This window comes from Acanthopagrus latus, chromosome 18 (genome assembly GCF_904848185.1).
Source record: "Acanthopagrus latus isolate v.2019 chromosome 18, fAcaLat1.1, whole genome shotgun sequence".
Taxonomy (NCBI): domain Eukaryota; kingdom Metazoa; phylum Chordata; class Actinopteri; order Spariformes; family Sparidae; genus Acanthopagrus; species Acanthopagrus latus.
Genome location: NC_051056.1, coordinates 16,046,175 through 16,067,168, shown reverse-complemented (window position 1 = coordinate 16,067,168; position 20,994 = coordinate 16,046,175). Strand labels below are relative to the sequence as shown.

At 39.1% G+C, this 20,994-nt stretch overlaps 1 protein-coding gene across 4 annotated transcripts in view; it reads left to right on the top strand.

Annotated features, from left to right (window-relative positions):
* ctnna1 (catenin (cadherin-associated protein), alpha 1) overlaps nt 1–20,994 on the top strand; it is a 74,980-nt gene that overhangs the window by 37,740 nt on the left and 16,246 nt on the right. For all 4 annotated transcript variants that reach the window (XM_037076442.1, XM_037076441.1, XM_037076444.1 and 1 more), the window contains 6 exons: nt 6,984–7,076; nt 8,538–8,694; nt 9,455–9,655; nt 12,959–13,110; nt 16,456–16,569; nt 18,920–19,101. In XM_037076442.1, the coding sequence (XP_036932337.1) occupies nt 6,984–7,076; nt 8,538–8,694; nt 9,455–9,655; nt 12,959–13,110; nt 16,456–16,569; nt 18,920–19,101 (899 nt within the window). The remainder of the gene's footprint in view (nt 1–6,983; nt 7,077–8,537; nt 8,695–9,454; nt 9,656–12,958; nt 13,111–16,455; nt 16,570–18,919; nt 19,102–20,994) is intronic.

Sequence of the window (20,994 nt, the reverse complement as noted above, 5' to 3'; positions counted from 1 at the left end):
ACATTCCCTCGTGATACAACTTCAGGATTACAGTGCCTCAGAAAACAGCAATCTGGGATATTTTTCCGTAATGAAAACATAGCTGTAAACACTGAAATTATTATTTTTTTGGTCGCTGTTTTTGTCTTTCTGTGTGCGTGCGTACGTGCGTGTGCATGTCTCTCTCACACATGCCCACACTGTCTAACCACATTTTTATAGATTGAAGTGGAAGCTGATTCTAATCTCATGCTGTGATGCAATTGTGAGCAGACGAACAGAACATTGCTATGTGTTGTTATAGCAAGAGATCACATTTTTAAGCAAAACCAAAGGAGTGAAACAACCACAACTCAAGAATAAGTGCTACCTCTGGGGAAATGTTGTCCTTGCCACAGCAGAACAGAAGTATTTCCTCCACATGCCAAATCCATGTGTGAAATAGTGATAGAAAGAAAGATGGATATCTTAAACATTGGCAAGTGCATCCTGCTTGTTCTGTGGCTGCTATCATGTCTTAACAAAGTAACATGTTTGAGAATGAATTTTATGTCGGAGAGCAGGAAGTGTATATGTAGCAAAAAGAGTTCAGATGCAAGGGACAGGAGATGGATTTGGATGGACTGGTGAAAAGCTAATAGAAACATCAGCTGTCCTCATTAGTGGACTTAGCAGCTATTTCTTGAATGCCTGTGTCAGAGCATCATATTCTGACATTTTAAAAGTGACTTCTCCCCACGGGCAGATGACCATGAGTGTAGCTGGATCAGTTGGTCCATTGAAATCTGGGCAGCACAGGCATTCACTGGGGAAACCGCTGAAGCATCAGAGGGGAAAGGGAACCATGCTGGTGGAGTAGACCCTTAAGAATCTCCTGAAGGCCTTCAGTGTCAGAAATGGCATTGGAGCAGGACCTTGTTGGGTCTTATGCTACAGAGTGACGTCGGCTTATTGCACTTAGATGGGATTCATGAAGAAATGTGATTTTCTTGAGAACACAACATGACATTCAATTAAAAGAAAACACCTTTTAGTTGTGAGATGCAGTTGAATGTACTGAGAGTTCCTCTCACAATGAGCTTGATGGTATTAGCATTGAGTCGTGTGGTGTCCCTGCAAAAGTGACAAATAGAACAAACTGCTCTCAATAAACCATGTAGATGTCAATTAAGAAACAGAAGTTATACTCAGTGGATTTTCTCCCTCCGGTCTTTTAACCATAATATGTCATTACCTGCCTGATCCCTGTGTCTATAAAGTTGAACTGCTAGCTGACTCTTTTACTGAAATATTTATCATCTTTTGTCACCAGTTTAGAATGGTAGTTACATATTAGGGGGCCACTGCTGAATTATGCATGAGTGCTGTGCTTTGTCATTAGAATTAGCCAAACTTGAATTCTGATATCTTAATATAACACATTAAAATTGTATTGTTTGCTGCAATATCTTCTCATGTGTTGATTAGGTAAAAACAGACTGACCTTGGTTGTATAAACAATGGAAAATATAAAAACACTCAAAATACAGCATCGACACAGGTTTACAGAGATGAGAAATAATCTTGTCACATAATTCAAATTCGTTTTGAGCGTTAGGCAAACTTTGTCCATATCTGCATGACAGCTGAGTCTGTTTTGTAACCAGAATGTTGTGAATATTGACACCCTTATTTTTCTCTTTTCTTTCATATTGCTGTGTTGCATTAAGGCTCCACTAATTTGTATGAAATTCACACACATTCCAATGACATTTGAAGATAATCACACACATGTAGGACATAAACGTAGACAGCTGACTTGATCTTGAGGTACAGTATGTTCAGATGCTAAATGAATTCTAGAGGCAGCTTGATTGCATCCAGAGGCAATGTAGAGGCAGGAGCAGGTGCAGCCAAGCCGTCGTTCATCCTTGCTGCTGTAAAATGAGGCTTCTGTATGCTTTCAGTGTAGTGCTAATGTAATCAGTAAGTTGACAAACAAACCATTTTGGGGGGTTTTAAATGCAAATTTCATGCTCACTACACGTTCAGTCACTAATAGAGTAGCACTGATTGTTTTGTAATGAAATATGCGTCTTGTATGCCATAAGGTCTTCATTTTGGCCAAAGTACTAGTACTCTTGGCTTTCACCTGTGACGGAAAATGGATGACATTTCCCTGCACATGCATCCTGCAAACTGGGTATTAAATGGTGCTGGAAGTTGCTCTGACAAATGGCCTCCTCCAAACACAATAGATATGAGTGAATTGAGAAGCAATGTCCAAAGTGAGAAGTAACAAAATGCTTGGTTGCTTATCAGACAGGGATTGAATATGTTGTAAATCAAATATTTCTCCTATTGAGATGCAGGAACAGCAAAATGCCACCTATCTCAGGCTCTGTTTGTATGACATCATGAATGGTACAAATGAAGGATGCCTCAAGGCAAATGGTGCATTAGGTCACACGCATTTATTGAAAGGCACATCATGACTGACCCACATACATTTGTAGGCCCTTTTAAGCAGCTCCTCTACCCTTGTTTGTCAGGTTATAAAGCAAAATTAGAGCTTTTACTTGCTGACTTTTATTTACTTAAAGTGTAAAATCCTACAGATTAACTTTGTGCAAGCTATCGAACAACAAAATACTGTAATTGTATGATGACAAAATTCACTGAATTAAGTCAAGGTTATGTGACCTGACAACAGACCTTACCATCATTGCCGCCCTCTGCTCTTGGGAGTCAACCAGAAATATATCACATCTTATCCATAATTTATCCACTTTGCTCCTATGTTCTTAGGCTATGTTTAAATATAGTCCTATCTGAATAGAAACCATGGCAATAAATATTCATATCGATATTTGTTGCCAAATCCAATGGTCTAGCCGTTCTTCCCATCTTACTGGGCATTTTTAAGTAGTGAAATTCATCATCTTAAGAGCAGGGAGAAACGGACTGAGCTTAGTGTTGTTACCTCAAGGCCATGTTCTTTCTAAGTTCCAGGGTGCTCAGGACAATATAGAAATTTAAGCACTCAATTTGCAGAGGAAGACTGTAGCTTAGAAAAACTGCTGAATATGCAGCATCCTTGATTTCCTTATCAGATGCTGTAAACCCATTTGAATGCCTTTTCTAATGACAAAAAACTATGATCTGTTCATCCTAAGGAAAGGAAGAAATATAGGGATTGACAGCTTAAGAATGGGAAGGGAGGCCGGAGAAATTGATTCAGTATGACAGGCATCAAGCTTTGAGGCTCTCAACCAGGCAAAGAGATGGTATTAACATTAGATAGGGGGTTAGTTTACATTAATTACATTAGATGATGTTTGTTTTGAGTGCACATTCTGTTTTCATTATGTTTGCTGGAGTGAAAAGATTTGCAACATGACAAGCCAAGATGCAGAGATACCTCCACTGAGAGTGTGACCAGTGATCCAATGGATTATTGTCATTAGTGTTTAAAATTGCCAGAATTTACAGCAGGATGTTTTTATTTTTCACTATTATTTTTTATTTAGTTTTATAATGAATAAGAATAATCAAGTCTAAAGCTTTCCTTGCATTAGCAAATTGACAGTAGATTTTTTTTCTGTTAAAAACAAGACAAGAAATTAGGATAAGCTGAGGGCTTGTCAGTTTAAAAGCAGTAACTACCTTTCTCATGGTTCCTTTTTATTAAAGAGAGCAACTAAAAAAGAAATATAGCTACAGAGTTTTACCTCTGATTTTATTTTCCATCAAATGACGACATTGCATATTTAGTCTATAAAACACTTTATCCTTTTCCTCCTCTTCTCTTGTCTTCTCTTCTCTCTTGGCATCCATGGAGATATATTTATCTGGTATCTAACCTTGTTTAGTGATATTTACTTGTCCTTTTAGGTCTGTTTTTTGGTAGCATCTTGTTAAGACATGGTTATTCACTGAGTGGTCTATTCTTGCATCATGTTGGAATAATAAGACAGTTCTGGTAAATGCTTCTGATTAAGAAGAACAAGCTTAGTTTGTCATCTGGTCTATTTAAATCTACATAATGTCCACCAAGTTATATATAGACTCTCACACGTCGCATCTCTACCAAGTCGGTGTGTACTGAATGGTAGTTAAAGAGATAGTGTGCATAAAAATGGTACACTGGGTAACAGCCATCAAGATAATGTTTATAGGATTGTCATTCCTTCATGTATCTGCCAAGGTAATGCAACTGAAGCACCTGTCTTTGCTGCTTATTTCAAATAATTTGACTTGTTCAGTGTCATTGAATGAAATGCACATTCGTGAACGACTACAGGTTTTTATAACTTTGTAGCCCTACGAAGCTTTCATCGTTGTATTTTCTTTGGAAAGACTTTTGCATTGTGGTATATATTTGTACAGACTTGCTGCACTCAGACTCCCCTGACAGTTTAAATAGTATGGTACTGCGTGACAAGTTGAATAGCGTCAGTTGACTTGAGGGTAGCATTTCCTTGTTTGGCTTCCTCCACAGTCCCTTTATGCTGAAATGGCTGTTTTCCCCAGTGGTATCACGGTGAGAGCCAGAGAAAGCTTATGTGAAAGATCATGAAAGTAAAAACACAGGTGGTTCCACCAAGTGCCAGTTTTTCTGTACCTACTTGCTCTCTCACCTGTCTTCCCGGGTTGGTGAAAAGGCTCTCCCTGTGGTCCCTGCATGTGTTTGCATAGTGATGTAGGATGTGTTTATATCAGTGTTTCAGTGCCTCACCAGCGCAGTGGAATAAGTGCTTCTCATCAGCAAAATTGCTTGGAAAAATTTCAGGTGGGGGTGGGTATCTTGTAGAACTGAAAGTGAGGAGGAGAGGATCTTTCACACTCTTATTCATTCTGCCACTCTTGCAGCCAGTGATGCGTTCCAAACCAGTGTTTTAGTGTTTTTTATGCTTTTTATGTTAGCATTTTATCTACCAGATTAAATCTTGAGATCTCAGAACCCAGTAGAGTTCATTAGGACAAACATGAGCAATCAGCTCACACAAGTAAAAAACAAGCCTGCTTCTGATTCTTATTTTGAAGAGAAAATAACTTGAAACATTCAAATGAATACCCAAGCTGTCCATTATAAACATTCATTTGATTTTCAAATTCAACTATCTGCTTCATCCCATACGACTTACCCCGAGATTCCACTAGATAGGTGTCCGCTGCTTTATGGCTCCGATCTGGTTTTGCTCCACCGTCCACTGTCCCGAAACCCCCACCGGTTGCGTTTTGAGTCTGCTACGCAGTACGGTTGACAGCTGGCAACGTGAGACAGAGGAGTTCCCATGATAATTACATAATCACTTGTTATAATCACTTGGGACCGCAGTTATAGGTATGTGTTATAAAAATGTGTTCCTGAACAAATGATTAGTAGAAAAGCATGTGTTTGTGTCTTTTTTGAGATTTGTATGATGTTGTTATCACAAAGGGTTTTATCTTGAAAAGTATTGTTGTTTCGGTTTGTGACTTCCTGTCTGCTTGGTGCTAAATTTGCCTGAAGTGCTGCGTTGTGCTCTGGCATCCGCCAGAAATGGAAGTTCTGCGTATTTTTGCCAGAGGGCTTTGGACTGACGGAGCTGGGACGGAGCAGATACGCAGCACAGCAGACATGGTGGATGTTTACATACAGACTAAAGTGAAACCTATCAGCTCCGCTGGCGTGGCAGAGTCGTAATGCAGCGGACATGTATCTGGTGGAATCTAGGGGTTACTGTACATATTTATGAATGTGTTAGTATTTAAATGGGCACTCTGTGGGTTTGAATTTAAATTTAGAATATTAGTATTAATAATGTAAATTCAGATATATATCTTTTTCCTTGACAGAATAAACAAGCTGTTCTCAGAGGAAAATAAAGTCCCAGAACACTGTTTTAAGTTAGACAGGTGGCAGGGTCTGCCAAATATGAACAATGTAAAACAGTATAAAATTTTATTGTCTTTTTAAGGTCAGTTTGTTTATTTTGTTTATTCAGTTATTAGGAACTAAGAACGGTTGTATATTTAGTTTGCCTGGTGATTGAAAAAAAAAGATATCATAGGTTTGTTTAGTATGTATGTGATAATTTCACTGTTTGTGTTGCTACATGACCCAGATTTTAAATTAAATTGGTAAGTAACATTTAAAAGACTGATGGCTAAAACTACAAAAATAAGACCCAGGTTGTTGGGGAAAAAAAAAATCTTTTTCAGTTCTTGTTCCTGCTTTACTAAAATCAAGAGTTATTTTTTGCTTCTGTAATTGGTTATGTTTCAGGACATTTTCTGTCCATCAGATAATCCTGCTTTGGCGCAGTTCCACACATCCCAGGCATTCTGTTCAGCATTGCTGCCAGCACATCCCAACTAACAAATGGGAATCTTCAAAGTCTCTGACCTATATTTTTGTGAATATGAGTAGATGCATAATGTTGCTGTGGAAGCTGCAAGAATATTTAGAAATAATTGTAGGAGAGCTTGATTTGTTGGTCACTACAAGAAAATATACTCACGAACCATAAATGTTGGCAGGCGCAAGCAAGACCTGCTTAGCTCAGCACTCCAGTTCTCACTCGTTTTCGAAAGTGTCAGGAATATTTGCCTCTGTGATTCCAGTAGTGTATTGGCAATCTGGCAGCCCTGTGATATGTTCACAGAGAATATCCACATCCTCCAGGTACCAGCTGCAACTTAGATTTGGAGACATAAACTATAACAAATACAAAACTTTATTTTATCTATTCATAGCTTAGCTTTTGTTTTTCCTCCTGGTTCTCCCTTTCCCCTCTCTGTCCCATGATATTGTATCATTTTAGAGGCTTTATAGATTAATCCTCAGCAGTGGGTTTGTATTCCACAAGGATTACATGTAATGCAGCACTGCTCCATTTCTGATGCTATAATGAACTTATCCAAGTTTAATTATGTTTCTGTGTAGTGCTCTTTCTTTGTTTCTCTCTAAACATGACTGTGTCAGAGCCTCTGTCTGTGGCACAAAAATAGATGTGTTTGTGTGTGCTCTTTCTGTTTAGGTGGCTAACCTGGCATGCTCCATCTCCAACAATGAAGAGGGTGTGAAGCTGGTCCGCATGGCAGCATCTCAACTGGAGAGTCTTTGCCCCCAGGTACCTGACCGTTTACACCCAACTTCCACACAGCTCATTGATTGTGCAGTGCTTTGAGCTGATGCCTCATTATCTTTTACTACTAGCACCAGGATTTGCCAATATAAAATGTAGTAGCTTCAGCAAATGAAAAAAAAAATTAAATTGTGACTTAATTTACATGCAAGAATTCAATAAGCAGATAGGACAATATTCATTTTTTCCAGTCGTCACCACAATTGGGTCATCAAATTAATGCCAACGTCAAAGTGAGCATAATGCAAATAGTGTACATATCTTATTTGTCAGTCTTCTGAATAAGCATGATATGAATACACTAAAGTCTTATTTCCTTAAGTGTTATAATTCTGTATTTGTGCTAGAAAGATGGGGGTAGAAAGTTAACTGGATGCAGCACTGTGTGTGGGTGTTGTCTTTCTTCCTACAGTCTATTCATTTTAACTACAATGAAATTAAATCAAATACGGAAAATAGCACAATAACACAAACATGCCACACAAGCATAAACATGAAAACAAAATAATAGCTAGTTGGCTTTGCCAGTGCAGTGACACGGACATGATTCCCCTCTGGTTTCTCACCTGCAAGCACTGTTTTTGTGGTTTGGTGACATATACAACCATGCCAAACGTAGTGCTACCTGTAATTAAATTCCTGGACTTGGTGCTGGCAAGGTGTACCCCTGTGTAACCCCGAAGAACTTATAGGTTTACTCTCTCTGTAGGCCTTATAAATGAACAAAATGTAAACGTACTGAAAAAATTCAGCTTGAAATAAGTCTGCACTCTTTTTCATCTAACAACATTGGCTAAAAACAAATGGAAAATAGGGCAAAAGTGAAGAAAGAGTGCAGGTAAAAGACAGCAACTATTTTCTGAATGTGGTCATTAGCAGAAACAAAATTTTGTGTGTGTTAGTGTATTGATCAACATTCTGTATCCTCACCTTTGCTGAACACCATTGGTTCTATAATAGCACATCCTCCACTTGTTACCTCCAAAACCTCCTTTCATGTGTGCAAAATCCTGCACTGGATTTAACAGTTTAGAAACATCGTCTTTCACATAAAAATTGCTGAAAGGTTTGTCCACTATTGAGCCCATCTTTTCATCCCTTACCCTTCTAACCAGCCCCTCGTCTGTACCTCTGAGCCTTGCCAGCTCCTTCCACTTTGCTGCCACTGCTGCTCCTTTTAATCTCATCTAATGACTCACATTCAACCCGAGCTTTGATATCCACAGATGTTTCTTCCCCAAAAACAAGCAGCTATTAGTTTTATTTCATTCAATCCTTCAAAACACTCCATGTCTATAATCACTCCCAGGAATGAATTGGCTTCATGCGGCAGTCGCAACATTGGGGTGGGAGAGTGGGGGATTTCGCACAATCAACCTATGCTAATGTTGTGGCTGAGGGCTATGCTGTAATGGAGCTTTAATGGCTGTAATTGGGTGATTACAGGTGATTAATGCAGCGTTAGCCCTTGCTGCCAAGCCCAACAGTAAGGTGGCCCAGGACAATATGGATTTGTTCAAGGAGCAGTGGGAGAAGCAGGTCCGCGTCCTCACTGATGCTGTTGACGACATAACATCCATTGATGACTTCCTTTGTGTGTCTGGTAAGTGTTAATCAGGTGCATGTAATAGTAATGCAGGAGCAAAAACAATCCCACTGACATTGGTGAAATGATCACAGATGAATTATGATTTTAACATTATGTGAATACAGTGTGCTATTCATTAGTAGACAGTGTTTTTTGTCAGTATTAAGACAGATTTGCTCAAAGCCCTTCAGACCATTCCTAAGAGGAGGTAAAACAGCTGTAAAGGATCTGTGGCATTAGTCTTTCCTGATCAGGGCCATACATACCAAGGCTGATTTGGCTCTACAGAAAAACTACTGAAGCATCAGCAGCACTACGTCTGAATTGACATCCTGTCATGTGTGTTAAAGCACACAAATGGTTTGTCAGCCATACGCTTAAAGACTTCTCATTAAGCATTAAGCAGAGTGACTTCTCTCACCTCCAGCCAAGGACAGTCGGTAATTTACACAGTGAACATTTGCATTTTACAGGCTTGCCATTAATAAGCAGTCTGAGAATTTGTCTTCACCCCTCCCCATCCTATATTTGAGGTTCCCAGTGGCCCTGTATTCGTGAATATGCAAACACAGAATGAAGACTGATAATTTCCTGACTAGATGTATTTCCTCATTATTACACATATAATGCTCCATCTTTAATGAAAGCATGTCTTGGATGAAAAACTTGAAAGTAGCATTTTAAGTTTGACTTCCAAACGTCCAGACAGGCTGATGGTGTGTTTGAGAAATAAGAAGTATACACTGCTAACTGCATCATTGTTTTACCTCGCCAGAGAACCACATCCTGGAGGATGTGAATAAGTGTGTCATAGCTCTTCAGGAGAAAGATGTTGACGGTTTGGATCGTACTGCTGGGGCAATTCGAGGTCGTGCTGCCAGAGTCGTCCATGTGGTCACTTCTGAAATGGACAATTACGAACCTGGAGTCTACACAGAGAAGGTCTTGGAGGCCACCAAGCTCCTCACTAACACAGGTAACACTTAAATACATTTACATGTAATTACCAATTAACTATTGTTTATTTCTGCTGATAGACTACATTTACATGCACTTAAGTACCATTACTCAGACTTGTGTTTGTGTAACTGTATGCAGGACATGAAAAGTCAATGGGTTTGGTAAGGAAGAGTATAAAACATCCGACCTGTTGTCTTGATTCCTCAGAGGAGTTTTGTCAGTAAGGTGGACAAGGTGAACATCCCTCCTTAGGTTCTTTGCTAATTGTTGTTGTTCATAATGAATCCCGTTTTAGATCATTCTAACCCATCAATCTTTGTGTGGATATGATACTGTCCACCTCATGCCTGATAAAATGTTTTGTATGATACTTGGGTATTTGGCAGAAGTCTGCTCTTCAAGAGCTTTCTGAAAGTCTTTACTACAGATGCTTTCTCACGTTTTAATGTTACTGGCACTTTAAAAAAGCAATAAATAAATAAATAAATAAAATTAAAAAAAAAAAAAAATCAGGCACACCTAGCACACAAACTGGCTTAGAAAATGTTTTTTTTCTGCAGCAACTCCTCTAGCACTACTAATCTGCACATAGATGTCAAGAAGTCATGACTATTTCTACCCTAGAAGTTATTTTTGGCCATATGCTTTGCTGGGTCATTATCAGGCAGCTTAGCAAACTGTGTTAGCTTCTATCACTAGCAAGCTATAACAAGATGGCAGAATGATTTGTCTGTTGTGAGATTTGAAGACTGCTTGGCCCTCTTGAGGGTAGACCCATTTAAAGTCAAGAAATACAGGCTGTAGTTCAAGCAGGATTGCTGCTGGTGCTGAGAGAGTTGGTGAGCTCTTGCATGGTGGCCCCGAGAGCTCACAACACTGCAACTTAAGAAAACACATGCAAAAAGACAAAACACAAGCAAATTAAGAAAACATCTTCATCAGTTTGGCAACACATGCGCAGCATTTAGACAACGCACTGCAAAGACCACAACGCAGCACATCAGAAAAAAGCACTGCAATGACCATAATGCAAGACATTAGAAAAATGCGTTGCAAGGACCACAACGCAGCACATTAGAAAAAAATGATGCAAAGACCACGACGCAACACATTAGACAAAAGAGATGCAATTAGAAAAACCTGATGCAAATAGACTGCAACACAACGGAAGTGTTTCCAGAAAATGAGATGAGTACGTGTTTTTGATTTGTTTTAATATTGTGATCGCATGATTCAGATATTAGCCGCCGGTAGTATAACTTGCCTGTCTACTATTAAGGGTTCTGATTGTAGTTATAGCCAGATTCACACTATATACGGTCTATGGTTTCACAATGAATTAACCATGTGTATTTATTTCATCAGGTAATTAGAATTGGCAGGCTAATTACAAGCAAAAGGCTAGCGATAGTTTAACAGCAGATCACTGCAATAGGCTAAAATCTGAATCATGCAATCACAAAAAAGGAAAAAAAAGTGTCCTCTGGAAACACTTCCGTTGTGTTGCAGTCTATTTGCATCACTTTTTTCTAATGTGTTGCATTGTGATCTTTGTAGCGCGTTTTCTAAATGCTACGCATGTGTTGTCGAAGATAAAGATGTTTTCTTAATTTGTTTGTGTTTTGTCTTTTTGTATGTTTATTAAGTTGCAGTGCTGTGAGCTCTCAGGGCCACCGTACTCTGGTGATTATTTGTCAAATTTTCTGATGTTTTCTCGCAATAAAATGATCTGTTTCATGTTAAAACTCAACAGAGTAGCGCTTAAGTTGTAGAATTTCTATTCTGACATGCATTGTCATCTGTGTAGCTTAGTAGTAGCTCATAGAACCAGGTAATAAGAGTTTGGATTTTTATCAGTCATTTTAAAGTTTTAAATACCGTCTGACTGAAAGTTTGTCTCAATTGTTATTAAAGACAAATCACAACTGTTAATTGTATGTAAATGTTGTTTGTATTGTGTATTCATTAAAAATCCTAGATGCAAAAAGCTAATTACTTTGAAGAATCCAAAGCATGACGATATTTCACAATACACTCTCAGAAAAAAATGGTAGTCTTTGTTCTAATTAGGTAGCTGAGTGATTATAAAATACTGAATGGATGCAGTGAAAAACTCACAAAGATTCGACATGAGCATCTGTTTGACAAATGATATGCATGTCTGCCCACTGTATATTGTGATGTTTCATAATAGGATTGTGCAGCTGAGAAAGAGGATGTGAAAAAAGACATTGGTGGCACCAGCAGAGTTCATTAGCTGTACATTAGACAGGAATGACAATGCATTGTTGCATCTTTTTGTCTTTGTAATGTGAAATGACTTGAAAGACTCATCAGTAATAGGTTGTGGGAAGTGATGGCGGTGACTGTAACAATCATAACACTACTCGATTTTCAGTTTTCTTTTTAAACGTCATTTTCATACAGAAGCCGACAGGTTATAAATGGTCTGTAAGCACAAAACCAAATCCTTTTTCTTTCTTGCTCCTACTGCTCTCTGCCTCTACATCTGCATCCTGATATCTATGCCTCTCTGATGCAGGCCTCACTGAATCCTAAATACTGAATTTGAAATATCACTAATGCAGATGTGCTGGAGAGCCCTCAGGAGCTATTATTATATCATCAGTGGGGCACCATACATGCCCGCTGGGACAGCTTTGTGAAACCTTCTATTGGAAAACTCTGTTATGCCAAATGTGGAATCTATTCCCTTCAGCGTTTTGTTCACTATTTCTCATGCAACCATAGAAGACAGTGCAGTAAGTAAGTAAGTAAACCAACGGAGCAAAATTCCATCTGTCAAAGTTGAATGTAATGACTACACTTTTTAATTAATCGTTCAGAGGTGACAGTATTCAAAGAACGCAATCAGGCCTTAGAAGTGTCTTTGAGGGGATCATTTATAATTTTCTCAAATATAATTTCCTCAGTAGACAGTCTGTGTTGATGCTTAATGTCAAGTGGCTTTTGATAGACTGCAATCACAGGAGGAACCTCACAGGTGTTGAATGGTAAGGAAGCTGGACCAATGCTCACTGCCGTGAGTGCTAATGCTCCCACAAGCGCATTATGTCTGTGTTGGTTTTGTGTTGGAAGTGGTGGCTGGACGGTTGGTTTCTGCAGCATGTAGTTCTGTCTCGCTAAAATATTCATGATATATGTAACATACACGAAAGGTGTTTGTTGTCTAATCTTTATCATGTGCTTACTTTTATACACCTTCCCTCTCTTTGTGTTTTTTGAGTGTGAAACTTGATCAATATTGTTTTTCTCTTGTTCCTTTCTTCCCTCCCACCCTTCATCTCACCTTCCTCAGTCATGCCACGGTTCACAGAACAAGTAGAATCTGCAGTGGAAGCTCTGAGTGCAAATCCCACACTACCTGTGGATGAGAATGAGTTCATTGATGCATCCCGTCTGGTATATGATGGCATCCGTGACATCCGCAAGGCTGTCCTCATGATCAGAGTAAGTCATGCTTATTTTGTCTACCTCTGCAACATTGCAGTTGATTTTTACCCCATCATGAGCTTAAAAATGACTAAATTGCATTTTCTACCCCTTCCGCTGGCGAGCATAGACAGAGTTGAAATAGAGGTAAAGAAATAGTCTTCACTCGGGATATTTTACTCATATAGCAAGATTTGCCTTTGACCACATTAAAAAACCCTCACAAGCCCTGTGTTAAGGTAGAAACAAAATTTGCATGGACAACATTAATTTGATGTGATTTAATAAAAAAAGATTTCAACATCCAGTCAACAACATAGTGGCGAGAGGCCCTGGTTATTGTAGTGTAATGTAATTGTGTATATATATGGCCATTGGTCTGTGCACCAGATGCTGTTTTTAATATTATGTATATGCGTGCAGCCCTAGAAGCCAATGATTAACTTGTCTCATGCAAGAGTAGACCTAATTGACCAGACTTGCAATCTTGTGTAACAGCAGCCTTGGTTGTCTGTGGGTTAATGGCCTTTTGCTTGAGTAGAACTATAACTGAGACAGATGGTAGTTGGGTACCTAATTGACTGACAATGTGCCGACAACAAAACCCACCTCAGCTGTAAAGAGAAATGGATCATTCGTAAGGCTTTATAGTATAACTATATATGTATATATAAGTAAGTTGATTTGTTAAAAGTGCTTCTCTTGTGTAACACTACATAATTATGTATTTACCACGTTGAGTTACAATGTGTTGGTTGGTTGTAGTATGCCATCTTCCATTATTTTCAACACTTTAATCTTTTGAATTGGAATTATTAGTCTTGACAGCACATTTTGTGTTGACAGTGGTGCTCCAAACTGTGCCTGGGCTTGCATGAATAATGCTGCCGAGACACAGACAAAACCCAAATGAGAGAGGACCATTATGCAGTATTTGCATTATAATAAGCAATTGATTTAAGATGGAGGTTTTAATTAGCATTCTTCACTTGGACTGCGAGCCAGAGAACTATATTCAATTTCCATCTGCCCCAGCTCCACTCTCGTTATCCAGATTGATTAAGCTGTTAGCACTGGGCCTGAGGGGCGGGCTGAACACTACCTGGCTGCAGGATGTGTGTAGGTATGCATGCGTGTTAAAAATAACAGAGGATAAATGAGCAATCTTGCTTATTTATAATGAATCCACTAGATTAATTCTGCCATTCTGAACTGTGAGCAGGAGATAGCGCTGAGAATCAACTCCAACTGCACCCATTATCTTAAAGTGGAATAATGCAGGTCCCTTAAGGTTTGCCAGGATTTCTTGATCAGTTGTGTGAGGTAATCTTCACACATTTTGCAGTGATTATTCAGCAGGATATGGATGATTAGCTGGTGAGTTATGGAATTTCAAACAGCATCCATACAAAAGTGTCTTTACTTAACGTTGATTGCTGTTTGTAAGGGATCAGACAAGTGTATCAGAAATGTTTTTTTTCCATCTGGAAGGGCCCTCTCTGCTTGCACTGGCACAGCTCACATGTGAAACTAGGCATGGTTTTAGATAAATATGAAATATTGCAGATCAACTGAGTTTAGCACTATGAGATAACTTCTTGAGGGCATGTCCAGACACAAACAGACATAGGCGCTTGCATGCTATTCTATAAACCCTCAAACACACGCGCTGCACAGTGGCCTACTCTTAAATCAGAACAGACAAGTGTGTGGTTGGGGTTGCTTAAGATGGACAAGTCTTTAACCTCTGTAAGTGGTGCACAGGCCGCCTATGCTGGACGTCCCTTGGATATTTGACAGGCGGACAGAGCCCTCTCCCCCACCTACAGCGACATCAGAGAATATGCCTCCCAGACATCAAACTGTCTCGAAGTCAGGGAGCTGCTGACAGCGAGATACAGGGGGCAGCTGTCGTTACCTTATGATTTGTGCTGGGCGCCACTGCCCAAGGTGATTTTGCTGGCTCTGTCCTTTTTAAAAGAAAAAAAATCTGCTCTCCTCACAGACGGTATGAGCAGAAAAAGAATAACAGTTGTACTGTTGCACTGCCCTTCCATATCTACAGTAGCAGACAGAAATACTAGATAAGACTGAGGCCTATTTTCTGGCATTGTCACGATAATGTAATTTCAGTCCCTGTCTTCTGTTACCATCTGGTCACCTGTGTCACACAAGAGGTGACACAGGTGGAACTGAATATTCTAGCTTTCAGACATGCAGTGTAGATGCTGGACATTACGGAATTAAATATTGATTGACATATTTTGCCACAGCATGGAGAATGATTTAAAAAAAAATCATTGCTGTGACAACAATATTAACTCGACAAACCTTTTTTAATTTAACAGCAGGCAGTTGTCACTTCTCTACAGCAGTGTGTCCCATTGGGTGCTCATCATGAGTTATCATTTCTGAGCCTCCCACATTCACAGGTTATCTGTTGCACAGGCCACAGCAGGTGATAGCTCTGCCCCACTGAACAGCATTGTCTGGGTTGAAAGGGATACAGCTTTGTATCTGAAACCGTACCCCTATTCCCTCGAGAACAAGAGCATCTCTACATTCCATAAAGCAGTGTGAGGTTGTTCAGAGACCTTCAGCTATTTTTAGATGTGAGGGCTCCAAATCCATTACAGAAGGGAGGTATTGAGACAGCTGGATAAGCACATGTAGTGGCATAGGCGTGATAATGCGCTTCTATCTGTCCACATAATCTTCCCTTTGCCCATATCGCCACCAAATACATTTTTCTGTCAGTCAGTATTGTATTTTGCCTTAAGCATGACCTGTTGAGATAGATTCTTTTAAATATTAATATTTATGGAAGAATACTTGTAGCCTGTTTTGCATTCAGAGCTAAGGAAGAGGTGAAGGATCAGAGATGAAGTAGCAACACTCAAGAAGAACACAACTCATGCCTCAACAGCCTGTCTACGGATAGCAGCGACAGATGGAACTGAAGCGTTTTGCTCCCAATATGTTTCATACGAGCTTGTACCTTCATTTTCTCTCTCAAAATGCACAGGCAGCACATTACACTTGATTTACAAATTCATTTAGAGTTTACAGTTTCTTGTAGCATGCTATAGGGAAGAAGACATTTATCTGATGCTGTCCTCGCTGGCAGCGCCAAGGCATTTTTCATAGATAGTAAGCAGGTTGGTTATTTAATAGTGCCCAAAAGGCTGTAGTATGCCAATATTATTTTATGTTCTCCACTTACGACTAAGAGCTTTTCTTACCCTTTTTTCCTTTTTCTACCCTTTATCTTGTTTGCATTCCCATCCCTGTTCATTTGACTATTTTAATGTCTCCTCCTTTGCCTTTTCCTCACCCCTTTCCCGCTGTGCTGTCCCATTACAGACTCCAGAGGAGCTGGACGACTCTGACTTTGAGACTGAGGACTTGTATGATGTTCGCAGCAGGACCAGCGTGCAGACAGAGGATGACCAGCTTATTGCTGGCCAGAGTGCACGGGTGAGCTAATCATCATTACTCATTGTATTAACAGACATTTTTAAGTTTGACTTTTTCCTTGTGAGACATGGGATATGTGCATATTGTATTGAAAGTACATACATTTATATTAATATTTTCGATACAGGAGATTGCATTCATTGGTGCCTCACATTACTGAGGCATACTTAAAGATAGTTAAATATGGACTGCGCAAGCCTTCGTTATATGCTTCGGTTTTTAGGTTTGAATATTGTCATCCAACTTAATTAATTTCAAGAGAGATGTTTGACAGTGCATCCAAAGAAAAAGTAATCACTTGCCTCATACAATAAAAAATATATTTGCAAATATAACAAATTTAGAAGAGCAGTTTGATATATAAATCACATGGCTGTAGTTCTACACAATAGAGGAGTACATGTTGTACTTTATTAATTTGTAACAGTGCAGATTTATTTAACAGTGTGCTTGTGTTAATGTTGTTTGAGCCACTGTTGTTCCTTCAAACACTCCACCCCCATACTGTTAATTGGTTACGCACAGTTGGCTTGGTGCCACTATAACAAATGTGACCCAAGTATTTGTGAAAAGTTTGTCCTCATAGAACTCCTGTTTACAAGAAGGGCTTGTTTGTGGTGTTGAAATAATTGTTAACACTAATTCAGAAATTTGCATGTTAAATGAGTTCAAGACCAAACTGCATGTGGAGGTATTCTTAAGCTCCATTCCTTCATTCCAACGGACTGTTGATTTTTCCATGATGTATTCCTTCTTCTGAGTGGCCATAAAAGAGTAAAAGCAATGGGTCCATCTGAAATGTTCAAAAATATCCAAAATATCAAGTCCTTGTCTGAACCAGTAAATTTGCGTTGATATTTTTAATATTGAGGTTAGACTTTCCAATCTCTGCATAGGTTACCTGAAAAGACTCTTATCAGATAATGTGTCTGCTATTGTTTGCCCTCTTCTCCTTAGAAGAGGTGAAGTATAAATCCAAGCTCTTGTGAGCTGGATGCTCTTTCTGTCCTTTTGTCTGAAGTGCTATACTATAGTCAACTTGACAGGGCAGTATTCTAGTTCTTTCTGAGTATCTGTCCCCTTACCAAACAGCTTTTCTTCATTTTAAGATCACACTTGATTATAACTCTAGAGGCTAACTGCAGGGATGATTTAAAGAATATAGAGTTAAAAGTAATCTCAATAATCCCTTATTGCAGAATGACCCAACAGTAGATTTCTTTGCCGTTGCATTTTTATTTCTATTTCTTCGCGCTGCCCTGAACAGCTTTGTTCAAGCTTAGTTGACTCTAGAGAGCCAGTCCTGTTTACCAGTAATGGAAGGAACAATCTTGCGATGATATTCAATTTCCTGCTCTTAAGTGTCTGCCCACTTTGGCCTCAGAAGCTCATTCATTGAATGCGTGATAGAAATGGTGCTAAACACATTTGCACACGTTATTAAGTACTGCTAACAAATGCCCTTATATCGATCCTCTTCAGTGGTCAGAGACATAAAGTTCAATACATGTATATTAATCAGATGATGTCAAATAATCTTACTTAGTGGCTGTGAACCCTGTATTGAACCCAGCCTTTGTCATTAAAAAATACAGGCCCTACTTAACCTGAGCCAATCAGCAAAAAGTCTTTCGTGAAATTGATTATTTATTAACAGAGAAGACATGGCAATTCATGTAACCAAACAAGTGACTGTCATAATAAATATACATCCAGTGGCCAATTTATTAGGTAAACCTTTAAAATCTAATACAATCCATTAGCTCAGCTCACAGCTCAGCCATCAATTTTAACTTTGCAAACATAATAATGTCCAAAAGGTATTCATTTAACTATATTCTTATTGTAAAGGTGATAGTTGGCGGTAGTGTTGATCTGGACTGCATTATGTAGGAAGGTGTTTCTTATATTTTTCCCAGCTCATTTTAAAAAAACAAACTAAAAAACAAACATAATTCAATTCGCACCACTAATAAAGTTTTACCAAAAACTGGACATAGTGAGGTTTTGTGAATAAAAGAATTGTTTGCACAGCTGTTGCACTGGATTGCATTATTGTATAGGTGTACTGAATATAGTGGCTGGGAAGTATAGTTATTACATCAAAGGGTCTATGAAAGTCAATCTACAAACGGAGTAGCGTAGTGCGCCATAGTACCACACTGTTTTTTTTCTGCTTTGATCTCAAATGGCACCATGCTATTGGCTGGCAACAAAACTTGTGTGCATCCATGGAAACCATAGGGTATCATGTCAAGCAAAATACCCTGGAGACAGAAATGGCCTCTGTGACAGTATGTTGAGGTCTTGTGTGCTAACCCTCTACGCGCTCCTATAATTCCTCCTTCAGGCTATCATGGCCCAGTTGCCCCAGGAGCAGAAGGCGAAGATTGCAGAACAGGTGGCTAGCTTCCAGGAAGAGAAGAGCAAGCTGGACGCAGAGGTCTCCAAGTGGGATGACAGCGGCAATGACATCATTGTGTTGGCAAAGCAGATGTGCATGATCATGATGGAGATGACAGACTTCACCAGGTGAGTCTGGACTAACAGCTTGGCTCATACCCAGAGCCATTTTTCTTCCCAATGATGGCAAATGATGGCCCGTTTTGTTACTGTAAATATTTCTCTGACCTCAGAAGACATCTCAATGAATGGTTTGTAGTGTGGCTGCACATTTAGTTGGTAGTCTCTGTTGATGTCTTTGAATCTTTGAATGCTAGTGCTTTCTTCATTCACAGGGCAGGTGCACCTATGTCATCTTACCGTCCTTGAACTAGTATTCCAATAGTAATTCAACGAAAAGGCCCTGAACAGAAGGCTTGTTTGAATTAAGCCAATACAATCAGCCAGTAAGCCTACATTTGTCCACAACATTTGCCCCTATCTGTACAGTGCTATGCACCCAATTTAACACCACTGTTCATGCATCAATGCTCTTCATTTTCCGTAAGCAGAACTGTAGGTAGGATTTTCTTCTTGATTATTTTTCCATCCTCCCCTAATCTCAATATGCACAACCATAAGCAGTGCGTCAAATCTCCCGCTCTCTGGTACATGAATAAATCTCGGTGTGCACTGTAAATCTAAAACGGACAGTCTCACTCAGCAGAGCTGCTACAGGGTGGCAGTATTCAACATTGTCTGTGTTTTTTTGAGGCAATTAAGATGGCAGACAAAAGGTTTGGAAAAATGGATGCAATCATGTTTGTATGGAGCAATAATCTGGTATGACGCATCTTTGCTGTAATATGGCTTCAAAATATGAATCTACTAAAATATTAAGTCTGACAGTGGGTCTGAAAGTTTCTGTGGTTACAAGCAGAGTGCTTTCTGAAAACTTAAAAACATGTTTTATTCTTACTACATCAATAAGTATTGATTTCTGCAGAAAAGATTGTTGTTTGGCACATCTTGGCAGTGACACCCACTGCTCGAGAGAGATAAAAAATGCATTTAATATCAAGTGATCTAACTGTTAAAGGATTGGAAACAAAGGATTGGGACCTATTTGCCACTCTTAAATTAATTGATAAACTTGCACAGACAACATTAGTGGAAAGATTTCTAATATTGTAAAATATTTTTTCCCCAAGTACAGATAACAGAAAACGGGCTAAGACTGTCAAGAATGTACATTTTTAATTTTTTAATATACCAGTAGTGTTTTGATAAAAGTAAAAAGAACCTGACTTGTTTATAAAGAACAAGAACCTTATAACCAATGTGCAGTACTTATATTTTAGAGGTCTTGCAGACTGCAAAAACTGATCACACAGGCCATGTTTAGTGCACTGGAGCTCCAGTACCACAACACTCTGAAGCCTTTGTAGTTATGCATCCCACCACCTTGTGCCTATTGCTAAGTATGTAATAAAATCCTAATCCAGCCCTTTAGCAAGAGATATGACATTGATAAACAAGATGTTTAGGTAACTTTATTCAGAAAAACCTTAATTAATAAAGACTGTTTTGTAAAGAAGTCCAAAAACCTTTTTATTTCAATCTGACCGAAGCTACTCTAGCCTCAGTGGCAAACCATGTGAGGATGCCCGCTGTATTTTATGTGTATGATAGGGTGCGTGAATGCATTACAGTGACTGCTGGGTGTGATAAATTCCACACTTTCTGATTATTGTTGGACAGCATTTGTAGCTCTGCGTGATCGTCTAGCTCACACAGTGTGCATGTGTTGGTGTGTGTGGAGGATGTGAGGAGACATAGTGAGTAGTTTGCTTTCTTTGTGCCTGACTGTATTTGTATGACTGTGCCTTTTTAAATTTTCAAGTGAATTACTCAAAGGACGTTTTGTGCCTGACTCTGAGTCACATCCTTAATGACTATGAAATGCTACCTCTCTATCTTCATCTCCTGAATGGTTCAAAGATCCTGTCTCCTTGGCCAAATAAGAACAATACTGGAAAGCTG